Source organism: Mercenaria mercenaria, chromosome 17 (genome assembly GCF_021730395.1).
Source record: "Mercenaria mercenaria strain notata chromosome 17, MADL_Memer_1, whole genome shotgun sequence".
Classification (NCBI taxonomy): domain Eukaryota; kingdom Metazoa; phylum Mollusca; class Bivalvia; order Venerida; family Veneridae; genus Mercenaria; species Mercenaria mercenaria.
Genome location: NC_069377.1, coordinates 33,323,214 through 33,347,899, shown reverse-complemented (window position 1 = coordinate 33,347,899; position 24,686 = coordinate 33,323,214). Strand labels below are relative to the sequence as shown.

Below are 24,686 nucleotides of genomic sequence, written 5' to 3'. Positions count from 1 at the left end.
ATCATGATAATTATTTGTATCTGCATTGTTATCATCGCTCTCACATTCGCTGTCATTTATTATTTTTGAAGCAAAATATTCCTTTAGACGAAGCCTGCGATTGAATTTAAAAATGTTTTCTGCTAATTTAAGCTTATCATGCGAGTTAGTTTTCGGGCAAAATTTTTACCCCTTACCTAGAAGCATGAAGTCATCGTCTGTAAGTTTTTTACTCGATAAGTTTAATACTGTCTCCTTTCCTTTCCGTATTTTCTGTAACCGCCGTTTCGTTTTTCTCCAGGATTTTTTGTCCGGGGCCCGGATGAAGCGCCTTTGTCGTTTTCTGCCTCGTCGGCCCTTCCCTCCAGCAGTGCTGCCACACTCGTAACTGCCTTCACTAGGTTCTGCACTGTCTCCTGCAGTGTTGTCCCGGGTTTCACGTCCTTCTGCAGTGTTGCCCCGGTTTTCACGGCCTCTGCATAGGTTATCTGTGGGCCCGGGGTTCTCATGTTTTTTGACATTTGATGAATAGATTCATCGCTAGCTTTCGAAATCTGCTTGCTAGTTCTTCTGCCGGAAGTATTTTTGTTGGTTTTGGTTGATTTTGTTTCGGTTTTCTTTCCATTGCGTCTCCGTTTTGATGTGTTATTAGATTGTGGTTCAGCACGAATATCATCTTTATCGTTATTAGACGTGCGATTTTTGTTTCTATTGTCAATCAAATGAGACAGCTTCTTTTCATGTTGACTGACGATAACGTCTTTTTTCTGTTCTATCTGTTTTTTGTTTGTTTTTTTTCCCATTGTTATCTGAAAAGCGATATCTAAAGTTCAACGTATTCATAAAATCAAAAGCATTCCCGCCTTTGTTTGCATACACTTCATTATGATAATTCAACATTTCTTAAATTATCTATATTTTGCTCTATTCATGTATTGATTTAAATTTAAATACATTTACAAATTGCACTTGAACACGTTTCTGCATGGATAGGATTCGATAAATATTTGTTTTGGTAAAAACTTTAACGAATTGTACACTTAACGAATTGTACACTGCACGAGAAAGATAGATACGCAGCATTTTAAAAAAATATGGAAATAAGTCATACCTGGTGTATTTCACACATACTTTTCAAAGAGGATTTTACTACTTTCTAACTGTTGAACAGTTCAACTACTCTTTTAACTACTTTTTGCCTATTCTTTGAGTTTCATTTTTACACGCACGAAGGAACGTATTATGTTATACTGCCGGTGTCCGTCTGTCCGTCCGTTAGCAATTTTGTGTCCGCTATGTAACTCTTGAACCCCTTGAAGGATATCGAAGAACTTAACACAAATGTTCACCACATCAAGACGACGTTCAGAGCGCATGTTTCGGATGGCTTGCTTCAAGGTCAATGTCACACTTGGGGGTCAAAGTTCATATGAGTTTGTTTCGTGTCCAATCTGTAACTCTTGAACTGCTTGAAGGATTTCAAAGAAACAAATGTACACCACATCGAGACGACGTGCAGAGTTCATGTTTCGGATGGCTTGCTTCAAGGTCAGGGTCACTCTTAGGCGTCAAAGGTCATATGACTTTGTTTCGTGTGTATATTGCTCTGCATTGCAGTGTTCTTGTTTTTATTTGACAGATCCCTTTTTTGTTCACTTAAAATATCTTTTTATTGAATTGCTTCCCTTTTATGTTACTATAAATAGCTTATTTTGTAACTTTTTTATTATTGGCCGTAGGGAAAAACTGAAACCACTTTTCTGCGGTACAACATGGATGGTACCTCCAATTTTTAGGTGTTTTTTGACATACCTGTACTTGGTAAGGATTTTTCGTGGACTTAGAAAAAAATTTTGTGGACTTAGAATTTTTTTTTGAATATTCCCCTTTGTTGTTCCCAATAGTCAAGTTCTTTTAATTTTGCTCCAGTCCTCTGATATAACCTTTCGGGCGTATATTGCACCGCTTGGCGAAGCAGGGGCAAGTAATTGGAAGTCAATGACATAAACCACTCGGACACGGAGGCCCCGTGAACACAAATGATGTTGTACTTATTCTAAAGTCAAATAAAGGAGGGTATAGCAATAATCGAACATGGCTAGACAATTTCATCTCTCCATGCTGATGTTTGTACCAAGTTTCATTCGAAATGGTTGGGAACTGAAGGAGGAACTGAGTATACTAAGTACAGATAATTATAATAGTGTTATGTAAAAAAAGAGCATACCTCAAGCAAGAAATATAATCGGACATGGAAGTCCCGACGATAATCACATGTCAACTTCGCCGCAAAATTTTGATGATGCATACCAAGTTTTATTTTAATTGGTTGGACACAGAAGGAGGAGTGCATATTTTATTTTATTATTGTTAATTTAAAAAGGGGGTACCTCCAGGAAATTAAACGGATACAACAGTCCCGGCAAAATGCGCATGCCCTCTTCATACTGATGGTATATATCAAGTTTCATTTGAATTGGGTGCCAACTGTTAGATGAGTTGAAAACACAAGGTTCAGATGTACTTATAATATTGTGCATAAATCAAGAAAAAATAATCACACATGAAAGTCCCAAGGATTTGCTGATGTCAACTTTACGTTGATAATGAAAACCAAGTTTTGAGGTACAAATGCTATTCTATAATTGTAAAATCCAAAGATGGGCTTAACTGAAGAAAAACAAAACTGGTACATATACGTCACGACAATATGCATATCAATTTCATGTTGATTAAGCATACCAAGTTTCATTTGAATTGGATGGGGACTGTAAGAGTTGACAATTCAAACCCAACATGAAGATATTCTTTTCAATAAAATATAAACAATATATTTTACTGGCTTTCTCTTCAGCAAATGCATTGAACTCTCTGGTATAGTTTGCTTCAAAACTGTTTCAAGGAGCTTCGTTCCTTAAAGTAAACGGAAGAACAAATACTTTGATACAGAAAAAAGAGAAGTGGCAATAAAAAGCGCTGTCTCTATGATGAAAGTTAATTACAATAAATGTCTGTCAAATTGAAATATTTTGTGCTAATATTATTAACCTAATTAATGTTTCAAAATCATTTTTTCATACACGTTATGTGTAACAGTGTTTAAGTAAAAATCGTCAGTTTTCAAGTTGCTTACATTTAAGTACACTGAAGAAACAACACTGAAAACATCTTCCCCCAGTACTTAAAAAGAAACAGTTGAATCAATTTTGAGCATGTTCAGGTTGAAAACCTTGTAGTCATAAGAATGTAAATATAGCGTACATAAACACAATAAGGACATATTAGTAAATCAAAATATATTTATTCATGTCTATTTATGTATACATAAAACAGAATACTGTCTATTGGACGCAGAAAACAAGCAGTTCGTTTCCCTTTACTACCAACAACTTGCAAATCTTTCTAGCAAAACTTACAGCTTGGGGACTATTTAAGCCGATAACTTTTCCAAGAAACGTCCCATCAGGTCCTAGTTGTACAACATTTCCTGATGACAAACCACTCGCAAACACATTACCGTTTCCGTCTGTACATACTCCCCAGGCGCCCACAAGCTCTTGACCGGAATATCTCCAGATCACATTACCGTCTCTATCTACAGTAACCAGACCTCGATAAGCATCAACCACGTGTATCATTTTACCGTCGTCACTCACGGAAATCTCACGAATGCAACTAAATATACTACTTCCTGATTGGTCGTTCTCGATGATCTTCAAAAGTTCTCCATTCGTTGTATATATATATACTTTCTTACCTTCTTCACTTATCACCAGTTGACTACCCATGACAGCAATTCCTCTAAAATCACAATCAACTTTCAGCAAACGCGTAGGCACGAGCTGATTCGAGGTAGACACAAACTGCACTGTTCTGTTTCCAACACTCACCGCAGCTTCTACACTACTTATCTTGCAAACAGACCTAGGAGAGGTACACTTCATTGAACTTCTCACTTTGTAAGTTTCACAGTCAGCCAATTTAATGGCCTGGTTGTTATAGTCTGCTAATAAAATATCACCAGAGTCAAGTATACAAGAAGACCATATATTACAGGTTCTGACGTCGTCATTCAACTTTACATTGTAGCTTTGCTTGCTTTGAACTTCGTAAAGCCCGTGCTTTATTGGAACTGGTTTCTTTGCAAGTGACTCATAATTTTGAAGAAAATGCAGTATCTCTGAATTTCTTTCAAACAATAGACTACCTTTAAGTTCATCTGTCGATCGTGATCCGGCCTCTTTCGTATCTGATATTATACTCTCTGATATCTTCATATTTACAAACTGTTGCGACGGATTCTTCTGTGATGATTCCATTTCGGTTTTACATGTAGTAAGTTTATCAAAAGTATCCTGTATATTCTTCAATTCTTCTCGAAATTCTTGATCCTGTTTACCGCATTTCCCTTCTACTTCAGTGACAGAGGCTTGTTCCAATCGATCTAAAGCTTCGATTTCTTGTAAAAAGGTAGCTTTTGTTTTCCTGTTATCTTCAATATCTTTTTGTTTCTTTTTCATCAAGTTATCCATTTCAGAAATTGCTTTGTCCATTTCATCATTTATCTTCCTGATATTTTCCGTCTGTTTAGTCGTTTTAACATATTCGGGAATGTAGTGGATATCTTGACATGGCCTAATGAAACCAAAATAGATGTATTTAGTATATAATACAGCTTGATCTGCTAAGTAAGCGGACGCCTGTATTAAGCAACCACTTGCCTTACACAGCCAGACAACTTACTTCTAAAACGGACTTTTTGTTTCAACTTATCATTCATATTGTGTTTGCTCCCTTGGCTGGCTGCTTAATACAGGTTTGACAGTAATATTATGATTAAAATATAGGACAATATTTTGATTTAAAATCGCGAAATGTTTTCAGCTCGTTATTTTCTTGAATATACGTACGTTCTCTCAAATATAGTTATAAAATTTATCAAGTACGTTTAAGAGATAAAGGGCCTCCGTGGCCGAGTGGTTAAGGTCGCTGACTTCAAATCACTTGCCCCTCATCGATGTGTGTTCGAGTCTCACTCGGGGCATTGAATTCTTCATGTGAGGATGCCATCAAGCTGGCTTACGGAAGGTTGGCTGTGCTACCCAGGTGCCCGCTCGTGATGAAATAATTCATGGAAGGTCACCTGGGGTCTTCCTCCACCATCAAAGCTGGAAAGTCGCAATATGACCTATAATTGTGTCGGTGCGACGTTAAACACAACAAAATAATAAAATTCAGTTAAGAGATAAATAATTTGTTTTAAGTGCAAGTTAATGCATGAAATCGAAGCCAACACTTACAAAATTTTACAGTTGTTACTAGATCTACATCCTAAATTAATCAAACACTTATTTAAAAACGAATAATTGAAATGAATAATAATCTTTCGTCCCTATTTTGAAAACGAAAGTAGACATAATAAAGCAGACATGACATCCGAAAGAGTCATGATCTGCACAAATAACATTGGATAGATATTGTATAAAATATTCGCCCTTTATTAATCCTTAAGTGTTCGATATCTAATCACTTTTAAAAGATGGATAAGATGTTCTTATTTTGGAAACGAAAGTAGACGTACTTATGATTGATCGTAAAGCAGATATGACATCCAATCGAATCATGATCAGCACAGTACATGTCCACGAGCTTCAATGAGTGAACTTTGCATCTTTCAGTCGGCACCGACGGTAATTTCTTGCTGTCTGTTCTACTTGCATTTCCAAACTTTGACCTTTCAACTAAAGTATGTCCAGCTAGGACAGAAAAACTATTGTGATTTTCGACACAATGTACACAAAGATACTCCTGACAGTCCACACAGTACTTCACCGCCTCGCTATTCCTGTCTTTCTTGTTGCAAGGAGAACATATAAAGTCAAACAATTCATCCGACGCGTCTGTAGTACTCCCCACGGTCGCCATTTTAAATATAATAACTCTTCTTCACTAATAAATTTATGAAACAAGCCCATGTGCATTTGTCTCCCTTGCGTAAGTAATATAGATGTACAGACAAAATAAGTAGTATTTTGACACTTTTTATGCACGATGGGCGGTTAAATATGAAATGGTCTTGATTGATTTACACGCACACTGAGTTGCTAATTCGCTTTGCAGAATTATTCGCCACCATTTGCTCTTACAATTGAACTAGTCTTAGTTTTAAAAGCATATTTTATTGCAAATAATACATGTATTTATACAATTACAGTATTTATATAGTTACAACACATACAAATGAATTGTTCTGTAAATTTAATACACTGAAAGAAATAATGTTCAGCATTCTCGATGGGGTATCCACAATCACAACTGGGATTATCTCTTAAATGGTTTCTGTATATAAACCGTTATTCAGATTACTACACGACGTGTAATATTGAAGGCAGTGTCAGTTAACCTATCAAAAAGAGTTGGGGGATTTTTGGTGCTTTGAACATGTCTTTTAATCTTGAATTAAACATATTAGGAGATTCAGAATTTCTTACATTTATATCTAATGAATTCCACAGATCGTAGATGACGGTATAAATGAGTTAGGCCCTAATTCTTCGAGCTATTTTTACATGTATAGTTATCGCTGCTACAATAGGACCAAGAATTCAGGAAATAGACTATTTTTAGCTTGATAAACTGTAAAAAGCTTTTTAATATTTGGTCTGTCCTCTAAGGATCCATCCAATTTGTTGAACTAGATTTTGTATTGAGAGATACCTTGTTAATCCTGTAACTATACGCGCTGCTTCATATTGTTTTTTTTTTCTAAAGACTGTTTTTGTTGTACTGTACGTGCATCCTTCCCATACGATAGATGCATATTCTAATATATATATATATATTCCATAAAAGATGTCATTAGACAGGACAAAAGAAGGGCGATATATATAAGAAACGAAAACACTAAAGATCGAAATAATGCTTATTTGTCGTGTGTTCGTGTATTAATCACTTTGCGTGTCGGCGGGTATTAAAACTTCGTTATTTCGCCTTAAATGTTTCGTTACTTCGTGTATTCGCCTCGGAAGGCTAAAGGCGAACACACAAAAATTGAGCTGTTTTCGACCTTTCGTTACTTCGATCCGCCGACACGAACACATGACAAGTGTTTCGTGTCGGGTCTGCCTTAATACACTATAATAATGGCGCAAGATTGGGTGTAATGTATATACATTGAATGAATTTTACACCAGAACTGAAATACTTGAAGAATGACATGTTTTATTGCATATGAAACATTTTCTATCATAAATTGAGAAAAAAATTCTATAAATGGTAAAACACATTATCTAGATAGCATTAAAGTTCAGGTCGGCGTAATGATATGCACCGTAAGACTGACAGAAGCTTAATGTATGTACAAATTTAATACTAGTGATATAATATCTACACAATGACATCTTTTATGGAATATAAATGGTAAAAGACGTTATTTAGATAGCATATTCATTTCAGCAGCATATGTGTAATTGTTATGCGCATGCTACCGGAAGGCGAATACACGAAAGGACGAAATTGCACATTCGTCGTGTATTCTTGTCGGCGGGTCGAAGTAACGAATTACGAGTTCGCCTTTCGACTTTCGAGGCGAATACACAAAGACACGACAAAAGAAGGGCGACAACACGTAGTTTTGATACCCGCCAACACGAAAAGTGATTAATACATAAGTTCGTGTGTTCGTCTCATAAATTTCGTTATTTCGCCTTCAATGTTTCGTTACTTCGTGTATTCGCCTCGAATGTCGACAGGCGAACACACGACAAGTAAACAGTTTTCGACCTTTCGTGTCTTCGACATTTCGACCCGCCGACACGAACAAATATGTATTATTTCGACTGTTCGTGTTTTCGTTACTTGGTCATTTCGCCTCGCCGAGACGAACACACGAGATGGCAGAAATAAGCCACCATATTATCTAGTAAAATATCATTAAAAAAAAAGAGACTTGTGAATAAGAAGAAAAAATGAACTATTCCGCAAGACTTATTACCATTTCCGGTCCAGACGTGCATAACCAAAGGAGCGTCACGACAGACAATTTGGCGCCATACATCCGCGATGAAACGTCTATCATTTTGAACTAACTTTTATACATGTAATAAAAGACGTATTATAATCGAAATGATTTATAGCAAAGCCGTGTTTTAACACTATATTTTACACCCCGGCGGTTATACGTCGTACGAAATAATTCACTGGGCCTCGTGAAATTATTGCGCTCGAACTATAACCGCCGCTCGTGTGTTAAAACACTGTTTTGCTATTAATCATTTCTTAAATGTAGACAACTGAAAGTTCTAGGTCAAATGGTTCTTTAGTTATGAAACAGTTTTCCATGTTCTGGCCCCTGTGACCTTGACCTTTGACATTCCGCACTCAAAGCGCGCGCTCTACCACTAGGTTGCCGAGACGGTCAACATATTGTATCTTTAATACATACTGAAACAACCAGGACTGGAGAACATAGATGGTGTTTAGTTCAGGTTTGACTGTACATGAGAAACAGTGACTTACCTTCACAGCTGTAACTGTAAGTCCGGCGCAGCTGCTTCCTATACCTGTGGTCAGTAATGAGAAGGGAGTTATTTTAGAAGCATATTTAAGAAAATGTGACTTTCCCGTTCCTGAAACAACAGAAAACATTCTAAAATAAATATCATTTCTATCTACATAGAGAAGAATAATATAATTTCATATTTTTTAAACCAATTTAATAATTTGAATGAATTGTGACTAAGAGATAAGAATATCAGTTATTGATCTGACCAAAGGAAATTTTTAACTGAAACTATCATGATGTTCTGTTCAACTTATATCAAACCATTTGTTCAGCCTAGTTGCCTTTATTTCACTGCTTTTCGCCAGTATCTCAGTTCAGAGATATGTTTCTTCTACATGCATATGTATTAGAGGTTGTTTATAGAACTCGTTCCCTCAGAAAATGACTTTCAAATCCTTTAGTTTTTCTCTAGAATAATTATAGACATTGCATCAGGATTTTTATTTACATTTGCCCACGTTCTAAGCTATTCTTTCTCCAAAATAGCAGACCTAAGCCTCTCCCTCTCTTAACAAAACATATTATGTCAATTTTGTTTTGACGTGCATTATTTTATCAAGGCAAGGTACTTGGGTAGAACCACCAATCTTCTGTAAGCCAGCTGGATGGCTTCCTCACACGAAAAATTCAACGCCCCGAGTGAGGATCAAACCCACATCGGTGAGGGGCAAGTCATTTGAATTCACTGACTTTAACCATTCTTCTGCGGTGGCCCAATCCTGTGGCCCAACCCTGTGGTAAATTGTCAAAGAGGAGATTAAACTCATCATGATTTCGTACAAGTATAAACAATTATGATTTCCTTTTTAGTACTTTTAATCTGGTTGAACGGGGCTAACTCACTATAAACAATGTTTGTGGAAGTGTGAAAAAGAAACCAAGACACAGACATGCTGAAAATAAAATTCAAATTTACAACATCGGACATAAAGAAAAGCATGGAGTACCTGGGTCTCCTACGAGCAACATGTGTATCTCTCCTCTAACACACGTACGACTCTAAATATATAAAACACAGTCTAAGATAAAGACAGTATCAGGTTATAAAGGTTAGGAGACCAGTCTCAAACTATAGCATTGCCATTGGTCAATTTCAACTCTGAGCTTAGAAACGACCAATCAGATGTTGGAGTGCCGACTCCAAACTTCAAGTTTAAAATTTTGGATTCTTAATGCGTAATTACCAATATTAAACATCAACATTTGTTGTTAGACATGAATCAAATGACCTTTGTTTTCAGTACATTCTCAAGTATCTAAAGTCTTCCTGTTCTACATCTGAATTTTTAAAGACCACAGCCAGTTTGTGGTCATATTTGATATATTTTTTTCTTAAATGGTCACCAAAATTGCAATTCAAACTCAATCTCAGTGTGTGCGTGTGTGTTGTTCATTTCTTACATATCATATAATCTACTAAAACACGGTCATGTAACTGGTCAGGAGAGTTGCACTCAAGACGCTGCAAGAACGTATGGCTCAATAAATTGACTCCCACTGTAAATTTCACGGCGCTTAATTAATATATTATATTTACTTGATGGTTTGTCGGGCATCAAGATCGTTTATTTAATTCTAATTTATGTTAGGTCAGTTATGAAGCAAGTTCTACATCTTATATTTATCACTCTCGACATTTCATTCCTGGTGGAATCCGTCGCCGGAGTGAGGCCTGTTTCCATTTGAATGCTGAACGCCAACAAGAGAGCTATTGATACCATTTTTACGGCTTTTGTTTGTTGTGGCCGGGGATTGAAAATACGACCTTCCGCATTCGAAGCAGGCGTTCTACAACTAGGCAACCGAAAACGGTAGTCTTTGGCTGTTCATAGACGGATATCAGGAGCTTCGAGCAAAACGTTCAACAAGCTATCATAGGTCTGTCAGGAACCACCAAGTGATTTACTCTTGGAAACAGAATAGGAACTCTTGTAGAATTCCATTCCCTGTGAACTGTCCTCAGGCTGGTAAAACAGAACTATACCCTGAACGTGAAGGACACAACATATTTCCCGGTATATATATATTAGTATTACTAAGATATTAATGTGTTTGTTTAATATGATATTTTAAAGCCGTTTCTTTCGACAGTATTTAGATCGAGACGATGACCACTTAAAATAAAATCTATCAGGACATTATCTGCAAAACAATCATTGAGATATACAGCTCTATTATACAAATGATTTAAACTGACTCCATGATTCCATATGAACAGAAAATATAACAACACTGAGCCCATGTAGGGGCCGCCACATGACACTTAAATACTGCTGTTGGTAATCGAGTTTATCTATAAGAAGATCACTTGGATGCATAGAACGCAGCTTGATTGACATTGTTCATAAGAGGTTATTAAATGTGCAATACCTCACACACCCCTCCCACGACAACCTCAGACACTATACGTTATACGCACACTGTTATACAATTGAGTAGACTCTATAATCCCAAAGAACCAAGAAATACAACACCACTGAAAATTAAAGGAAAGAAAGATGTAATAAAAATGTGATCGTTTGGATTTGTTTCCAAAGAAAACGATATGAGTTTTGTGTCTGATCAAACGCGCCAACACGTATTGGCCTGCTAGTTGATCGTTTTTGCGTGTTGGTGTGCTAGTGCTAACACACCAGAACGATAGATAGAAATCAGCAAACGTAATACATGTAAACATGTAATTAAGTGTATAAATGTTGCTTCGAACGCGCTAAAAGGGTGACCTTTAAGGTCACGATGATGTCCGTAAATGAACAAATGAAACCATTTTATTTTCATATAAAGGCGTCTCAGAACAGAAACACAAGATAGTGACTGTGTTACCTACGACCTTTTAATGATATTGGATAAAACAAATATAGTTTCTCAAAATGTAAGATACTATTCAATTTACCTTCACGTGAATAAAAATATCAAAGTTCATTGCATATGATTAAATTTCATCAGCATGTTTTAGTCATGTAAATTATATTACCACACAGTAGTCGGATTGAGTCAGACATACAATTGTTTGACTTGAAATCCACAAAAACTAATGATTTTACAATATAGATCACTAGGAAACAGTGACGAAGTATTATTGTTATCTTGCATTAACAGAAATATAGAGAAGTGTTTTAAGTTTTATTTCCGTACATTTAAAATGTTATCGAATACTGATCAACATGTGCATCATTCATAATAGATATTATGACAATATATATCATTTTGTGTCCACAGTTTAAAGCTGCGTGATTGATCGATTCGTGTGGAAGTGAAACAAACTTACATAATGATATTGGATAAAACAAATATAGTTTCTCAAAATGTAAGATACTATTCAATTTACCTTCATGTGAATAAAAATATCAAAGTTCATTACATATGATTAAATTTCATCAGCATGTTTTAGTCACATGAATGTGTATCAATTTTATTGCAGTTATTCTCTAATATAATTTGTTAATTAATTAATAATTTCAAATAGGATATTTTAAAGAAAATTTCTTTTCATACGCAGTATTCTTTATGGAATATCTTTTTATTTGTAATTGTAATGCAATATGATGTTTTCACTCTCATGTCATATCAAGTGAGAAATCTTGACCGAATTTCAAAAAGCATCAGCTTTTTAGGCATATATCCTTTCCAGTGAAAAAGTCGACCGCTTCTAGCTTTTTGGCTATTAACTAATTGTTGTTACATATTTTCTGAAGAGTCTATTGAATGTATTTTTATGTTTATGTTTATGTTTTTATGTTAATATTATGTTCATTATTCGCTTAAGTACATGAATTTATTTAATATCATTATAGATATGATGCTAAACCGTTCTCATCTGCCGTATTGGCTCAAAATATATCTGTAAAATATAAATTTAATTTTTTGCTTCAGAAGACATCTTTTACGAAATAAGAGATGAAGACATGTTTTTCTAGGCAGTTTGTATGAGTTTCATGATAAATAGAATAACAGGCTACTGTCTTTTGATATCAAATGTTATCAGGTTTCGGCTGATATGGGCGGAAGGGGTTCGGTTCCCTCACCCCTTCCAGCCCATATCAGCCTCGACCTGATAACATTGATATCAAAAGACAGTAGCCTATTATTCTCTATTAAATGCGCAGAAAACCTTACTTAGGTCTGTTTCATGACCATACCAGAACTCTATCCTCAAAGGATTTCAATTTTTCTTTAAACAAATATTCCCCACAATTAAACAATGTGTCTTGAGGAAGTCTGGAACCCTATTTCGCTCGCAAATCAGATCACACTTAAAACAATAATTATTGTTCCCCACAATTAGACAATGTGTCTGGCGGAAGACCAAGATAAGATCACACTTAATGTCATCGATTTTATGTCATTTTTGTCTGATCTGTAAATTTGATATGCTTCAATGACTATTTATTATTGATCAGCAACATCATGGCACAAGCAGTCGCGAAAACAAAACAATCTATCGCGCACAAGACCTTCACTGGTTCTAAAATCAAGGTAACACTTAGAGGTCAAGGATTAAAGCTGTCTATTTTGGTCTGTCCATTTAGCAAGTGATTTCAATATTATTTGGCGACATGTTGCTCAGAAGTCCAGACCTAGTTTAAACGTCAAGGACTCAACTGGAAATAAATAATTTATGGTTCTTTTCTTTTTCCGGTCTTATCGTTTATATGAAAGGATTGAAATTCAAATAACTATATATATGTTATCATGACGACGGATCATATCCATGCCCCAGAGTAATATCTAAAAGGTCAGGGTCACAATGACCCAAGGTTTCTTCTTTTGTAATTAGTTCCCTCTTATATGAAAAAAGAACAATGTGCTTTTTCTCTAATGTCCAACTAATTTAAAGATAAGATATATATAATTATAAAGAAAGATCATAATTCATATTGATAAACAAAGCAATTAACAATTTATAAGTTCCAAAATGCAATCCGATGAATAAGTAATATTTTTTTGTATAAAAACTGAATATGTCATTGATAGGTAGCATTGTCATGCTTACAATACAATGGCTTATGCTCGTTTGAGATATGCAGAGCAGCTCTATGCATTGGCTTTCACTGATATTAGCTTTCACTTTGTTAAAGGAAGTAGGGATTTTAAGGCCGATTTTTGGGCCGAATTTCGGCCACATCCCAATTGCAGAAAATTGCTTATTTTTCCAATTCTGGTGTTTAAATTTCCTAAAAATCTGCCAATAATACCAATTTTGCGGTTTTCTCAATTTTCAGATTTTGATTTTTGTTTCTTATATTTAATCGAGTTAGCGCTGTTCCTGTGTTAATCGAATAACCGCTTCGGAACCGATTCGATTAAACTTTGCGAACTGTTCTATGTTCCGTATACATGACCGCGATCACATTTAATCCAGCTCGCCAATTTTAACCGGAAATGAAAATATGCCGAGCAATAAATAGTAACTATTAAACAAAGAAAGTCACAAAAAGTATGCTGCTGACAACCAAAAGCTGTCTAGCTTCGGCTTTCTCCATTAAACAAGTGCCGAGAAACAGGCCACCACGATAATGTCCGAGGATTCGGTAAGATCGGCGAATTAAACATCAAGCCCGTGATAAAACATTAGATAAAACACTGTACACACGTGACGTTGGTACTAACTCACCAAAATCTGAAGGTTTTACTGATCCTTCACTGTCTGAGAGTTTTTTTGTGACTTTCTTTTTGTAATTTATTACACAGTTTCAAAATACAAAAAGAAGCAACAGAAAAATTGACTTGTAGAAGTATTTGTAATGTGACATACAACAATGATAATGCTAAAATAAAGGTCGTATGATGGTAAAACTTATTTTTGAAATTTCCCAAAATTTATGTTTTACGCGCTATTTTTCCAAACTGAATGTGCCCAGGGCCCCAGGTTTGAGACGGTAGAAAAATCCCTGCTTCTGAAGTGTTTCATTTGTACCTTTCATTGTGTTTGTTAATTACTTCCATTGCACATGATAAAATATTACATTAAAGTCTTATCTTTTTTCTTACAAATTGAAAATGAAATCGCATTAAATTACTAAAATACAGATAATGATATTTGAAAGTATTTAGCAATTATAGATTTCCAGATACTTTCAAACTTAGCATCTCTTTACAACTGTTAAGGACAACAAGCTTTTACGAACATACACGGGCGGAAAAAATACATTACGAAACATAAATGTTTGACGGTGTAATGTAGGCAATGAAAAATATATTCATAAAAACTGAAATACGTATTTCACCGTTCTAAACCCGAACCTTATTAGAGTTGGAATTCTTGGAGTTGTTGCCTTTGTTCATTATTTATGCTGTGACCATCTGGAAAGTTTCTAGTGTATGTGTAAAAATCTGTTTGTTGCCTCCACTTTTCCCGTTAGCGCCAGTAAAGCAATTTAATCTCCCCACTGGTGATTTTGGCGTTTCTTCAATGGTGCATAAAAGTAGATTTTAAAAAGTCTCTGTTCTCATGTGTGTCAATAACATTCAACTCGGCTTGGCCTCTTATGCTCAGGTCAGTGACAAATTGATTGGATTATAATACTAGTCAAATTTCCTTAAATAGATCTGCCTTTGCCGTATATGCAACTTTTTGCATCAGTTGTTACGTTTATTTTCATCTTGTTCAGCTTTGTCAGACCATCCTTTGTCCATGACTATTCAAAGGTAATACATGTATTCTCAATCGGGATTGTTGTTGCAATCGGTAAAATCGTGCTATTTTATAGGCGTTGGTCATGTTTTATTTAGTAAAATCCATATTTTATTTATGAGATTCAACTGGAATTACGCATGCGAAAGGGTTGGTGGTCATATTTTCTAAACCATTGTATGCTAGCCTGCAACAGTAACTGGTTATTATGGAGACTTTTATAAATAACTGCTAAATATGACCAGCTCCTGAACAGGTGCTTTGTGCTAGGTCCATTAAATAACTATTTTCTTTTCTACCTTGTCTGACTTGCATATCCTTCATATTTAAATCATGTATTTACACAGTCACATTATTTGCACTCTGCCACAAAGCAGGAATGATACTTGCAAGACTCGTTATTCTAAACCTGGTACAACCTAGGCTTTTATGTTAGTCCAATATTTGCGTCCTCGCTAACTTGTTAAAAAGTTATATTTATTACAAGTTATACATCTTGAATCAAATGCGCTTCACTTTGGGTCAAAGTCAAATTCAAGGTACTCATAACATAGCATCAGTGAAAAGGGACAGAACACATACTGTATAAACGTTGTACAAAAAGGAGTGGCCTACCTTAGTTTACCAATAAAAAAGTATAGAAGAATACTTGTTTCTGCTTACCTAATACTGTTGACGCATTTATATTTTAGTATTAAATGTTAATGGTAAACAGTGGCAGAATTAAGTGTTTAAAATGAAGATAAATGTTATCATATCAAAGTAAAGACGTCTTAGTCACACATCTGTTTTCATATAAATTTATAACCGAATTGTGGACTCAATGTCTTTAATATTTTTTGGGTCATTTTGAGATCATTTTGTTCATTCAATCTTAATAATCGCATAATAGAATTCCGGTTAAGACGGTGGTAGGGGGCGTAACTTAATGTCAGTCCGTCTTGTTGGATAGTGGTTAATGTTTGGCGAATATCTTCTTACTTTGCCATATTAATGCACATTAACCATATTAATGCTCATTAATTGTCCGAGGTACTCTAGTCTGTATCTAGACCGTAACTTGGTATGAAGGGTCCATAAAGTTCTACGTCCCGTAAAACCCTTGTCTGGGACATTCGCACTGGCAAATACAAACCGTAAGAATGCGTTTGAATGGCCAGTGGCAGCATAAGTGTTTGATAATTCAACCATTACAATAAAATCGTCGGTTAAAGATGCAACACTAAAGACTTTTTCGCCAGTCAACTAGTTCAGATTTTGAAGCGATGGTTTTGTCACTGACCGTTTAAAGGGATGTCCTGCAATGTTCCTTCTGCAAGTATGTTTGTGACTATTTGTTAGTTCGGTGTTTGTACTACTGCATTCATTTGTGTTGATGTACACACTTGTCCAAGCAAAGTGCACGTGTATACATTTACATGTACAGCCTATTTCCACGTGCAGTACCGCACTGCATTCTTTAGTCCCTGTTTGTATCAGCATAACGAAAAAAAAAAAAAAAAAAAGAAAAGCAAGGACAAAGCCAAACAGGACAAGAAAACACTTTTAAAGAAAAGTTATGCAGTCACTCTGTAAGCAGTCATGTGTTTTGGAAAGTCGTGAAGAAGCTTGACCTAGAATCATTTTCTCTTGCTATAAAATGGTATTAGTGAGGCTACTAAGGTGGGCAATTAAGTACGTAACAAACTGTCGACACCGTTTGACGTCAATGACTGCTGACCGGAAACACCAAGATTTGCCATTCATGCATGGAGCACTGTTTTGCAGGAGCCGGGCAAGGGGTTATGATGCTCGAAAACATGTTATGGAAATTTACGCCAAAGTTGAGAGGTAATATCTCCTTTGGAATGTAAGGGCAAATGTTGCTGTTGTTCCACAAGAGCTGTTTATACCTGTGTGCTACTGAAAAAGGTTAGGGCCAGACGAAGCTCTGTTTAATGCTCGAGAACTCCTTGATTGACCTGGCGGCTGTACATATTGTGACACATATGACAAACATATCAGAAAACAATTTCTGAAAATATGAACTAAGAAGACATTAATCTTTTTTATGCACAATACAAACATACGGCATATATATTTAAGCAAACACAACTAAGTAACAAACATTAACTTACATTAACATTTACTTTGTAACAAACATTAACTATAATAAAATAAAAAGGCAAGATTAAGACCCTTATCTCATTTAGAGGTCCAAATTACATACGTTATTTTTCTAATACTTATAGATCAATTGTTATCAAATTACTCTCAAACAGCGCACAAACATTCACTCAAAATTTAGATTAATATACATGCTTTGCATATGTATTTTATTATATATATTCATTAAATATTTTTACATATGTTTTTATTCTTTGTTTAATTATATATATTCATTAAATATTTTATTATAATTTGATAACATGTATAGTAAATTATAAATATTTTATATAAAGTTATCTTTATATATCAACATTATGTTTTATAAATCTGTTCTTTGAAAGACAAACAGATCTGCGTCACGATGGTAGCTTTAACTGTAATACTCCTTTACGTAAAGTTCATGATCAGAATCGCACGCAGTACTCATACATTTAGTCAATCGAATTGAATATTTAGCACTATTTTACTATATAATTTGCAACTGGACCGGAATCTTTATAATAGAAGATCATGGGCTAAAAGACTATAATCAAGGTATGTAGAAACTCAGGGTTTTCCTAAAGTTTACAGCCTTTTGAGTACATGTGTTTTTGCGTAGACAAAAGAGCAAATAAAATGTGAAGTAGATCTTGATGTGAGTACTCGGGTATATACTGTTTCTGCGTTACACAGAGCACTATCAAGGAGATTTTGTGCTTCTGTCCTACTGTGTAAACAAATAAATTTATTTTGGAGTATTACAATTGACAGTTTCGAGTGTTATGCTTCCATTATCGTTGTAATTATCGTCAGTTCGCCAATATCACTGTCGTTTTACTTGTATTCATTCTAATATAAAGACCCTCCGGAGAGAAATGATCTGTGACATGCTACCCACTAAAACAGCATGAGTTCACTCCTTGCTGCCAACGTTATATCTTCTTGTATAAGGTTCATCGGTCAAATGAATCACTTTATTTAACGGACCGAACAAGCGCCAGCGGAAATGATTGTAGTTTGTAGCGATATAAATACTACCTGTGAATATTCTGTCTGGAATAAAGCCTGTATAATTGTAACGAATATATCTTTTTTATTAAACTTCCATCGGATACGGGGAAAAATATTCATGTTTTAGTTGCAACGTTTCATGTGTCAAAAAATGAACCGTTTCGAACGTGTTTTCAGCATTTTTTGTCTAAAATTATAGTCCATTTTGGCATCATTGCAGATTAAGATACCACTTTATCAGTCAAAATAGTGTTCTGCCAGATCGAAAGCGCCTTGTGAGATAGAGACCTGGCAAATTCCATTTGAACCAAATACAACAGCGCAGATCTAAGAACTGTTACAAGTAACAATAATTCTGGTGTTCATAAAGTACCTTCTTTTACTGCATCATGTATATTCTGGTAGCATTTGCGATGGTGTCAAGCCGTCCGTATAAAACACATGATTTTTGACTGACAAAAGACAAAGGTTAATTACTTATCTTATTGCAGTTTTCTCTTGTGTTAACTTATACATTGTTGAATCGCTCATTTGTAAAATATATCACTGCTTTTCAACGGTTTGTTAAAAGAATGGCATATTCATTAATATTCATTAAGAATATTTTCCTGCATCTTTCATGCCCATCCTCATTTGAAAATAGTGTTGTATGCAGTGTTAAAAAGATACTTTAATGGTACATATTTCATTAGGCAAAGAACATTTAAATAATTAAACGACCCAAAGCACATGCATTTATATAATTTAACAAACAAGAAAAAAAAAAGAAAAAAAAAAAATGAAAAAAAAAATACGTTGTGTACGTATCATATTTTTTTAAAATTTAAAATACGCTTGTACTAGAGATAAACACAAAAACACTTCAAAAAGAAGCATGCAACATATATCAAGTCATTATATTTCTTAAAGTGCTTTTAAGCACATTCCTACAATATATGGAGGCATCTTAAGAACATTACTTGTCATTTACGAACATTCTCCAATAAAATCGAAATGGCCGTACAAAAAATACCACAAAGGTACATTTAAGCTTGATAAATTGCATGAAAAGAATATCAAACAAATTATTACTAGTATCATAAAGTGCTTGAAATGTCAGTATTAGATAACTTAATTTGTTTTCTTGTGTCTACTGCATATAGATGATACGTGTGAGCTTCGGTACAAGATTGAAAAAAATCTTCCACCCAGTCATTACCGGATGCAAAATTGCAAGAACAAATATTGTGTTCACAAGTTAAAGAGCCTTTGATCTTTATATACTATCTTTCATGTCGCATCTTTTAAATGGTATTAACAACATGGGTATCAATAAAATAAGAACATACACGATCAAAGAACGAGCTGCCCCAACCCACTCTTAAATACCCTGACAAGGTACATGTACATAAAGTACATAAACAAGTCAAAAGAAATAGACAAGAAAGACAAAGACAAAATTAACACAAAATAAAGAAACATGACAGGGCACCGCCTGGAATGGTCAGTGGCCAAACACCACTAGGTATATGTACCGGCTAATCGTGCGCCAGTTATAACTGTATATGCTAAAAGTTGAACGTGATCATGGCCTATTGGAAGCAGATTTGAGAATTAACGATATTCATTACACACGAAATGTGTAGGCGTAATTATATTATACAATGTAATCATTTTAGAGAATGAAATTAACCTGTATCCATTTTGATGCTGCCAACATAATGAACAAATAAGAACATGATCTTTACAAAATGTCATTGCGTTTACGTTGTCTTGCGTTGCGTTTCGGTTACCACGTATATTGATTGTTTTCTTCTGGAAAGTACCCGAGTTTTGGCAATCCATTTCATCTAATGTAACTTGAAACATCCTTCAGTTTTACGCTTGAAACTTCCCTCGTCACTAGTCACAAACCTGTAGTATCTTTTAGGTACTGTCTGTGTTGTTAGATATAGGTAGTTAATATCAGAATGTGTGGTGAGATGGGCTGGTAGGTACCTTTTTATTGAACGACATTGACGATATGACGTCAAGTTGGGAGTGTAGTTTTCCTACAAATTCCTGATAGTCCCATAGGAAGAAATTGTTCATCTCTTGTTGCAGACTTGTTTTATATTGCTGAAAGAGATTTAGCCTTTCTGCATATATGCAGGTATACAGTATTACTGCATTTAACAATACATAACTCTACTGGACGCATTTCTTAAGGCATCGCCACAGTGGCAGCAATTTCGCCTTTATTCGATATTTTTCTCTGGCCAAAATGATAAAATTTTGCAATTTTTCGTACGGTCAAACTCAATATAAATTCAATGCGTGTAAAAATAATTACAGCCAATTGTACAGAAGAACGTGAAAAATAACACACTGGATAGCCGGCTATCCTGTAACCCAGCTGGAAATGTAACCCAGCTGTAAATCGGTAGGTGAAGTTTTTCATTTATTTCTATTAAAACGAAGCCAATTCTTGAAAATAAACTTGACAGTTTTGTCAAGGAATGACCATGGCTTACATTTACTATTTCTGGGCCAGAAACGATCGTTATGTTTTGAGATATTCGCTAACAATTTCTTCAGTTTGAAAAATCGAGCAAAAATCCAAAGTTTTGCGCAAATTGTTTTGTTTATGAACAACCTGTGAAAACTTTTATCATCTGGTTTAACAAATGTGTCCTTTTGGAACACCTGTGTGAAGTTTCCGGGTTCTACGTTATTCTTGAAAAAGTATATTAGCCGTTAAATAGGCATGGTCGAGAAAAAAAGACTGTATTTAAAATAGGCAGTCGTTGAGGTCAGCTGTCGGCTATCGAGAATACAGCTGTATAAAAGTAAAAATAAACTGTCTTGTAGACATGTTATATGCCCCGTTGTGTCTCTTTTTTATGTATATTTTGTATCTGTTTAGTCTGTCTGTGTTTTTGCGATTTCTTTCATCTGTCATTTGTGTAAAATGTGTATACTTGCAGTCAGTAAACAGTTTGTATATACTTATGTATGGTCCTTATTGCCATGTCGAGTAATTCTGGTTGACTTCATTATCATTGTCCTTTTGGTTTAGAGTCTAGAAGTTGCTTTGTTCCTTTCGTCCGTTCCGTCCGCCTGCTGTGTCTTGTCCGGGCTCTGATTCTACATGCATGGACTAATTTTTAAGTATTTATTTTTAAACTTCAAACATGTGTTACCGATGATACAAGTATTAGTGAGGCCCATTCATTAATGGCCACCTCCAATGTCAGTATAACAAAAAAAATCTTTAACACAGAGCTATAAATAAGTATTTTGTGTTAGGCCGGCAATTCCTACATGCATAGACAAAATTTCAAATATATTGTGTCGTATAGTAGAACTTTTACTTTCATGTGGTTTTATTCGATAGCCGACTGTGTAAGATCGTAAACAAGCAAAGAAGAGTTCCGATCTACCTGGTTATATGTTAATTAAAGCTACATGTGGCCGTGAATAAACTGGTATTTGTTGAAAAGGTATTTATGAATAAAACAAAATGGCAGATTTACATTAGGAGCAATTAAATAATTATGTATGAGCAAACAAGATTATACACCTATCAAGCACCGCACTGAGAACACTTTTCAAAACAAGAACGGGCATTTGAGATTCATTGAAGATACAGAATTCTTCAAACGAAATTCAAAGGACTGACGACCAGAAGCAATCATTTGCACTTGCAAAACCTGAGGTTAAATTACTTACTGTAGTAGCCCAGAGGCACCTGTAGTGGTTTTCCTCCACCATCAAAAGCTGGCAAAATGGCAATATGTACTATATTGTTTCGGTGTAAATGCAAAAAATATATGGTTGGCTTTCGCATGGCGGAAAAATGGCAAGAGCGCGTGAACTAGGATAAAATTCAGCCCGGGTGTGAAGGAATATAGTCCTAAAGCCTCTTTAAATGAAAGTGCCATTTTAAAAAATAATTACGTCTCCGTCAGATCACTGCCAGTAATACTTTTTACATATGAAAGTATTCAAAATCATTGGAGTTAATGGATAGTCTATAAATGTTAACATCCGAGTTCAACGACAGCACTAGCGGACGTTTTCGACAGTCTTTTTTTCTCGACCCTGCCTATTTAACGGCTAATATACTTTTTCAGGAATAACGTAGAACCCGTAAACTTTACACAGGTGTTCCGAAAGGACTCATCTGTTAAAGCAGATGATAAAAGATTTCACAGGTTGTTCATAAACAACACAATTTGCGCAAAACTTTGGACTTTTGCTCGATTTTTTCAAACTGAAGAAATTGCAAGCGAATATCTCAAAACGTAACGATCGTATTTGGCCCAGAAATTGTAAATGTAAGCCATGGTCATTCCTTGACAAAACTGTCAAGTTGATTTACAAGAATTGGCTTCGTTTTAATAGAAATAATTTAAAATAAAAAACTTTACCTACCGATTTACAGCTGGGTTACATTTCCAGCGGGCGTCAGGATAGCCGTTTATCCAGTGTGAATAAAGTCTTAGGGAATTATTTTGAAATTTTTACCTGGTTACTAAATTATACACAAAAATAAATCCAAACACCATCAATTTATCCAATTTATCTCAATATCTGTTCACACTTAATTTACATGTTTTTATCTAGGTGATGTTACAGGTCGACTGGTCAATGAAAAACTATGTTATATCCCTATATAAATCAATATACTTAGCATAGTGTTGCACTGAACCATCGATGTATATTGGTTTACCTAGCTAGTTGCGGTCAGTAATGCATATACAAACAACATTTTAGATTTAATTTTCTTTTTGTGTCTAATGCAATAATCAGGATAGATAGATAGATATATCTTTTATTCCACCATAAGATGAGAAATATAAATACAATTTACATACAATGAGCAAATATGTATAAACACAAATAAGAACACATACATACAGCACAAATATATACAAACAAACGAAAAAAAACAACAGAAAAATATCCAAACGATAGTTTCACGGTTATTTTACAATTTTCTCTAAACAGAAGCCCTTCACAGACACCCTGTGGGAATGCGAAAAGTATAGGGAATCTATAGGCCTGTTGAGTTTTAAGCTTTGTCCTAGCAATTATTTTAATACAGAAAAATCTATGTCCAAAGCGACAGAGAATCTGTATGGACTGTCAGAATATGTAGTAAAAAATAAATAAATAAATAAAGTTTTTAAATAATCAAATTGATTACAGCAGGTAATTCAATATTTTTGTTAAGTGATGTATATATCTCAGAATTATCTTGAAGCATTTAATCCGCTTTACATCATCCATAGTTAGCGAGATAAACCCAGATAACATTTTGTGTTTGTAATATGTATTATAATGAAGTTTGACTGCGTGTAAGATTTCAAAATTTTGAGGTAAACTTTCGGTCTAAACGAGACTCAAACATTTTACAAGCGACGTATGTACTATAAATCATCATAATAATTATGCTACTATGTCGATGGTTATTTGACCAACTGTTTAGACTTAAATGCAATTGTCAAGAAGAAGTACTCAGCATGAGAAGATGAAGTGATATTTAGTTGTGATTTTGGCAATGCCTTAACATGAACGTTTTCACATATGTTGACCCAGGTAGGTCATAGTTGATAAAACTAGTAACTCGGATATCACTGCGTAAGTGTTGGATTTACAACTCCTCTATTTATATAACAACAATATTATACGTACCAAAATGTATAATAGAGGGATGATTTTAGTTTTGTCATATTGTTAACTTCCCCCTTTTGGATGCGAATGTATGGAATATTTATTCCTCAATTTATTCGGTTTGCCTAGTAGAAGTCATGTATAACATTTAATCCAATGTAATATAAATAACCGTCTTCAGCAGGACAGCCAATATTCAAAAAAGGTCATTTTCGTAACTTATATTTGGTTTTAAAATCAATAGTAATTCAAAGACCCTTCTGCGAGAAGGTATATCAGAATTTTTATAGTGATGTTGCACAGGTCGCAAAGGCGGGATCAGTTGCCGTCAGCAGGCTAAAGGTTAATGAATGTTTCCTCTACCATAAAAGCTTGAACAGCACCATATGTCATTTAACTGTCTCGTTGGGTCGTTAAACCCAACAAAAAGAACTCATAACATAAAAGAACGGAGATCCTCCAACGGAAGTCCTTTTTTCTGATTTGGGTGCACCAACATTCTGATTTTTAGATGATTTTAACAACAAAAATATGGTATCCAAACCCAACAAAACGACTCCTTTTAGGCAGTCAGTTATTAAGTACATATTTCTTTTTTATTTTAATAATTTAGTACAATCACGGTGTAAATATTGACTCTTTTGTCCAATATAAGATCAATTTCCTTTCATCTATTCTCAAATAAATGCATAAATTTAGCTTAGGTAAATATTATTTTAATGCTTGTAGATTATT

The 24,686-nt window shown here is 34.8% G+C and overlaps 1 protein-coding gene across 1 annotated transcript; it reads right to left on the bottom strand.

Annotated features, from left to right (window-relative positions):
- Window positions 1-3,262: 3,262 nt before the first annotated feature.
- On the bottom strand, window positions 3,263-5,931 carry LOC123536523 (uncharacterized). The gene is made up of 2 exons (XM_045319740.2): window positions 5,561-5,931; window positions 3,263-4,614 (listed from the first exon to the last, which is right to left on the bottom strand). The coding sequence occupies exons 1-2, from the start codon at window positions 5,902-5,904 to the stop codon at window positions 3,321-3,323; spliced, it is 1,638 nt and encodes a 545-aa protein (XP_045175675.2). The 5' UTR covers window positions 5,905-5,931; the 3' UTR covers window positions 3,263-3,320.
- Window positions 5,932-24,686: the final 18,755 nt, after the last annotated feature.

Bases quoted from the DNA above. Each gene is read 5' to 3' on its own strand.
- LOC123536523 (XM_045319740.2), bottom strand. From the start codon at position 5,904: ATGGCGACCGTGGGGAGTACTACAGACGCGTCGGATGAATTGTTTGAC. The intron at 4,615-5,560 runs GTACGTCTACTT...TGGTTTCATTAG, and splicing joins TGCTTTACGATCAATCATAA to GCCATGTCAAGATATCCACT.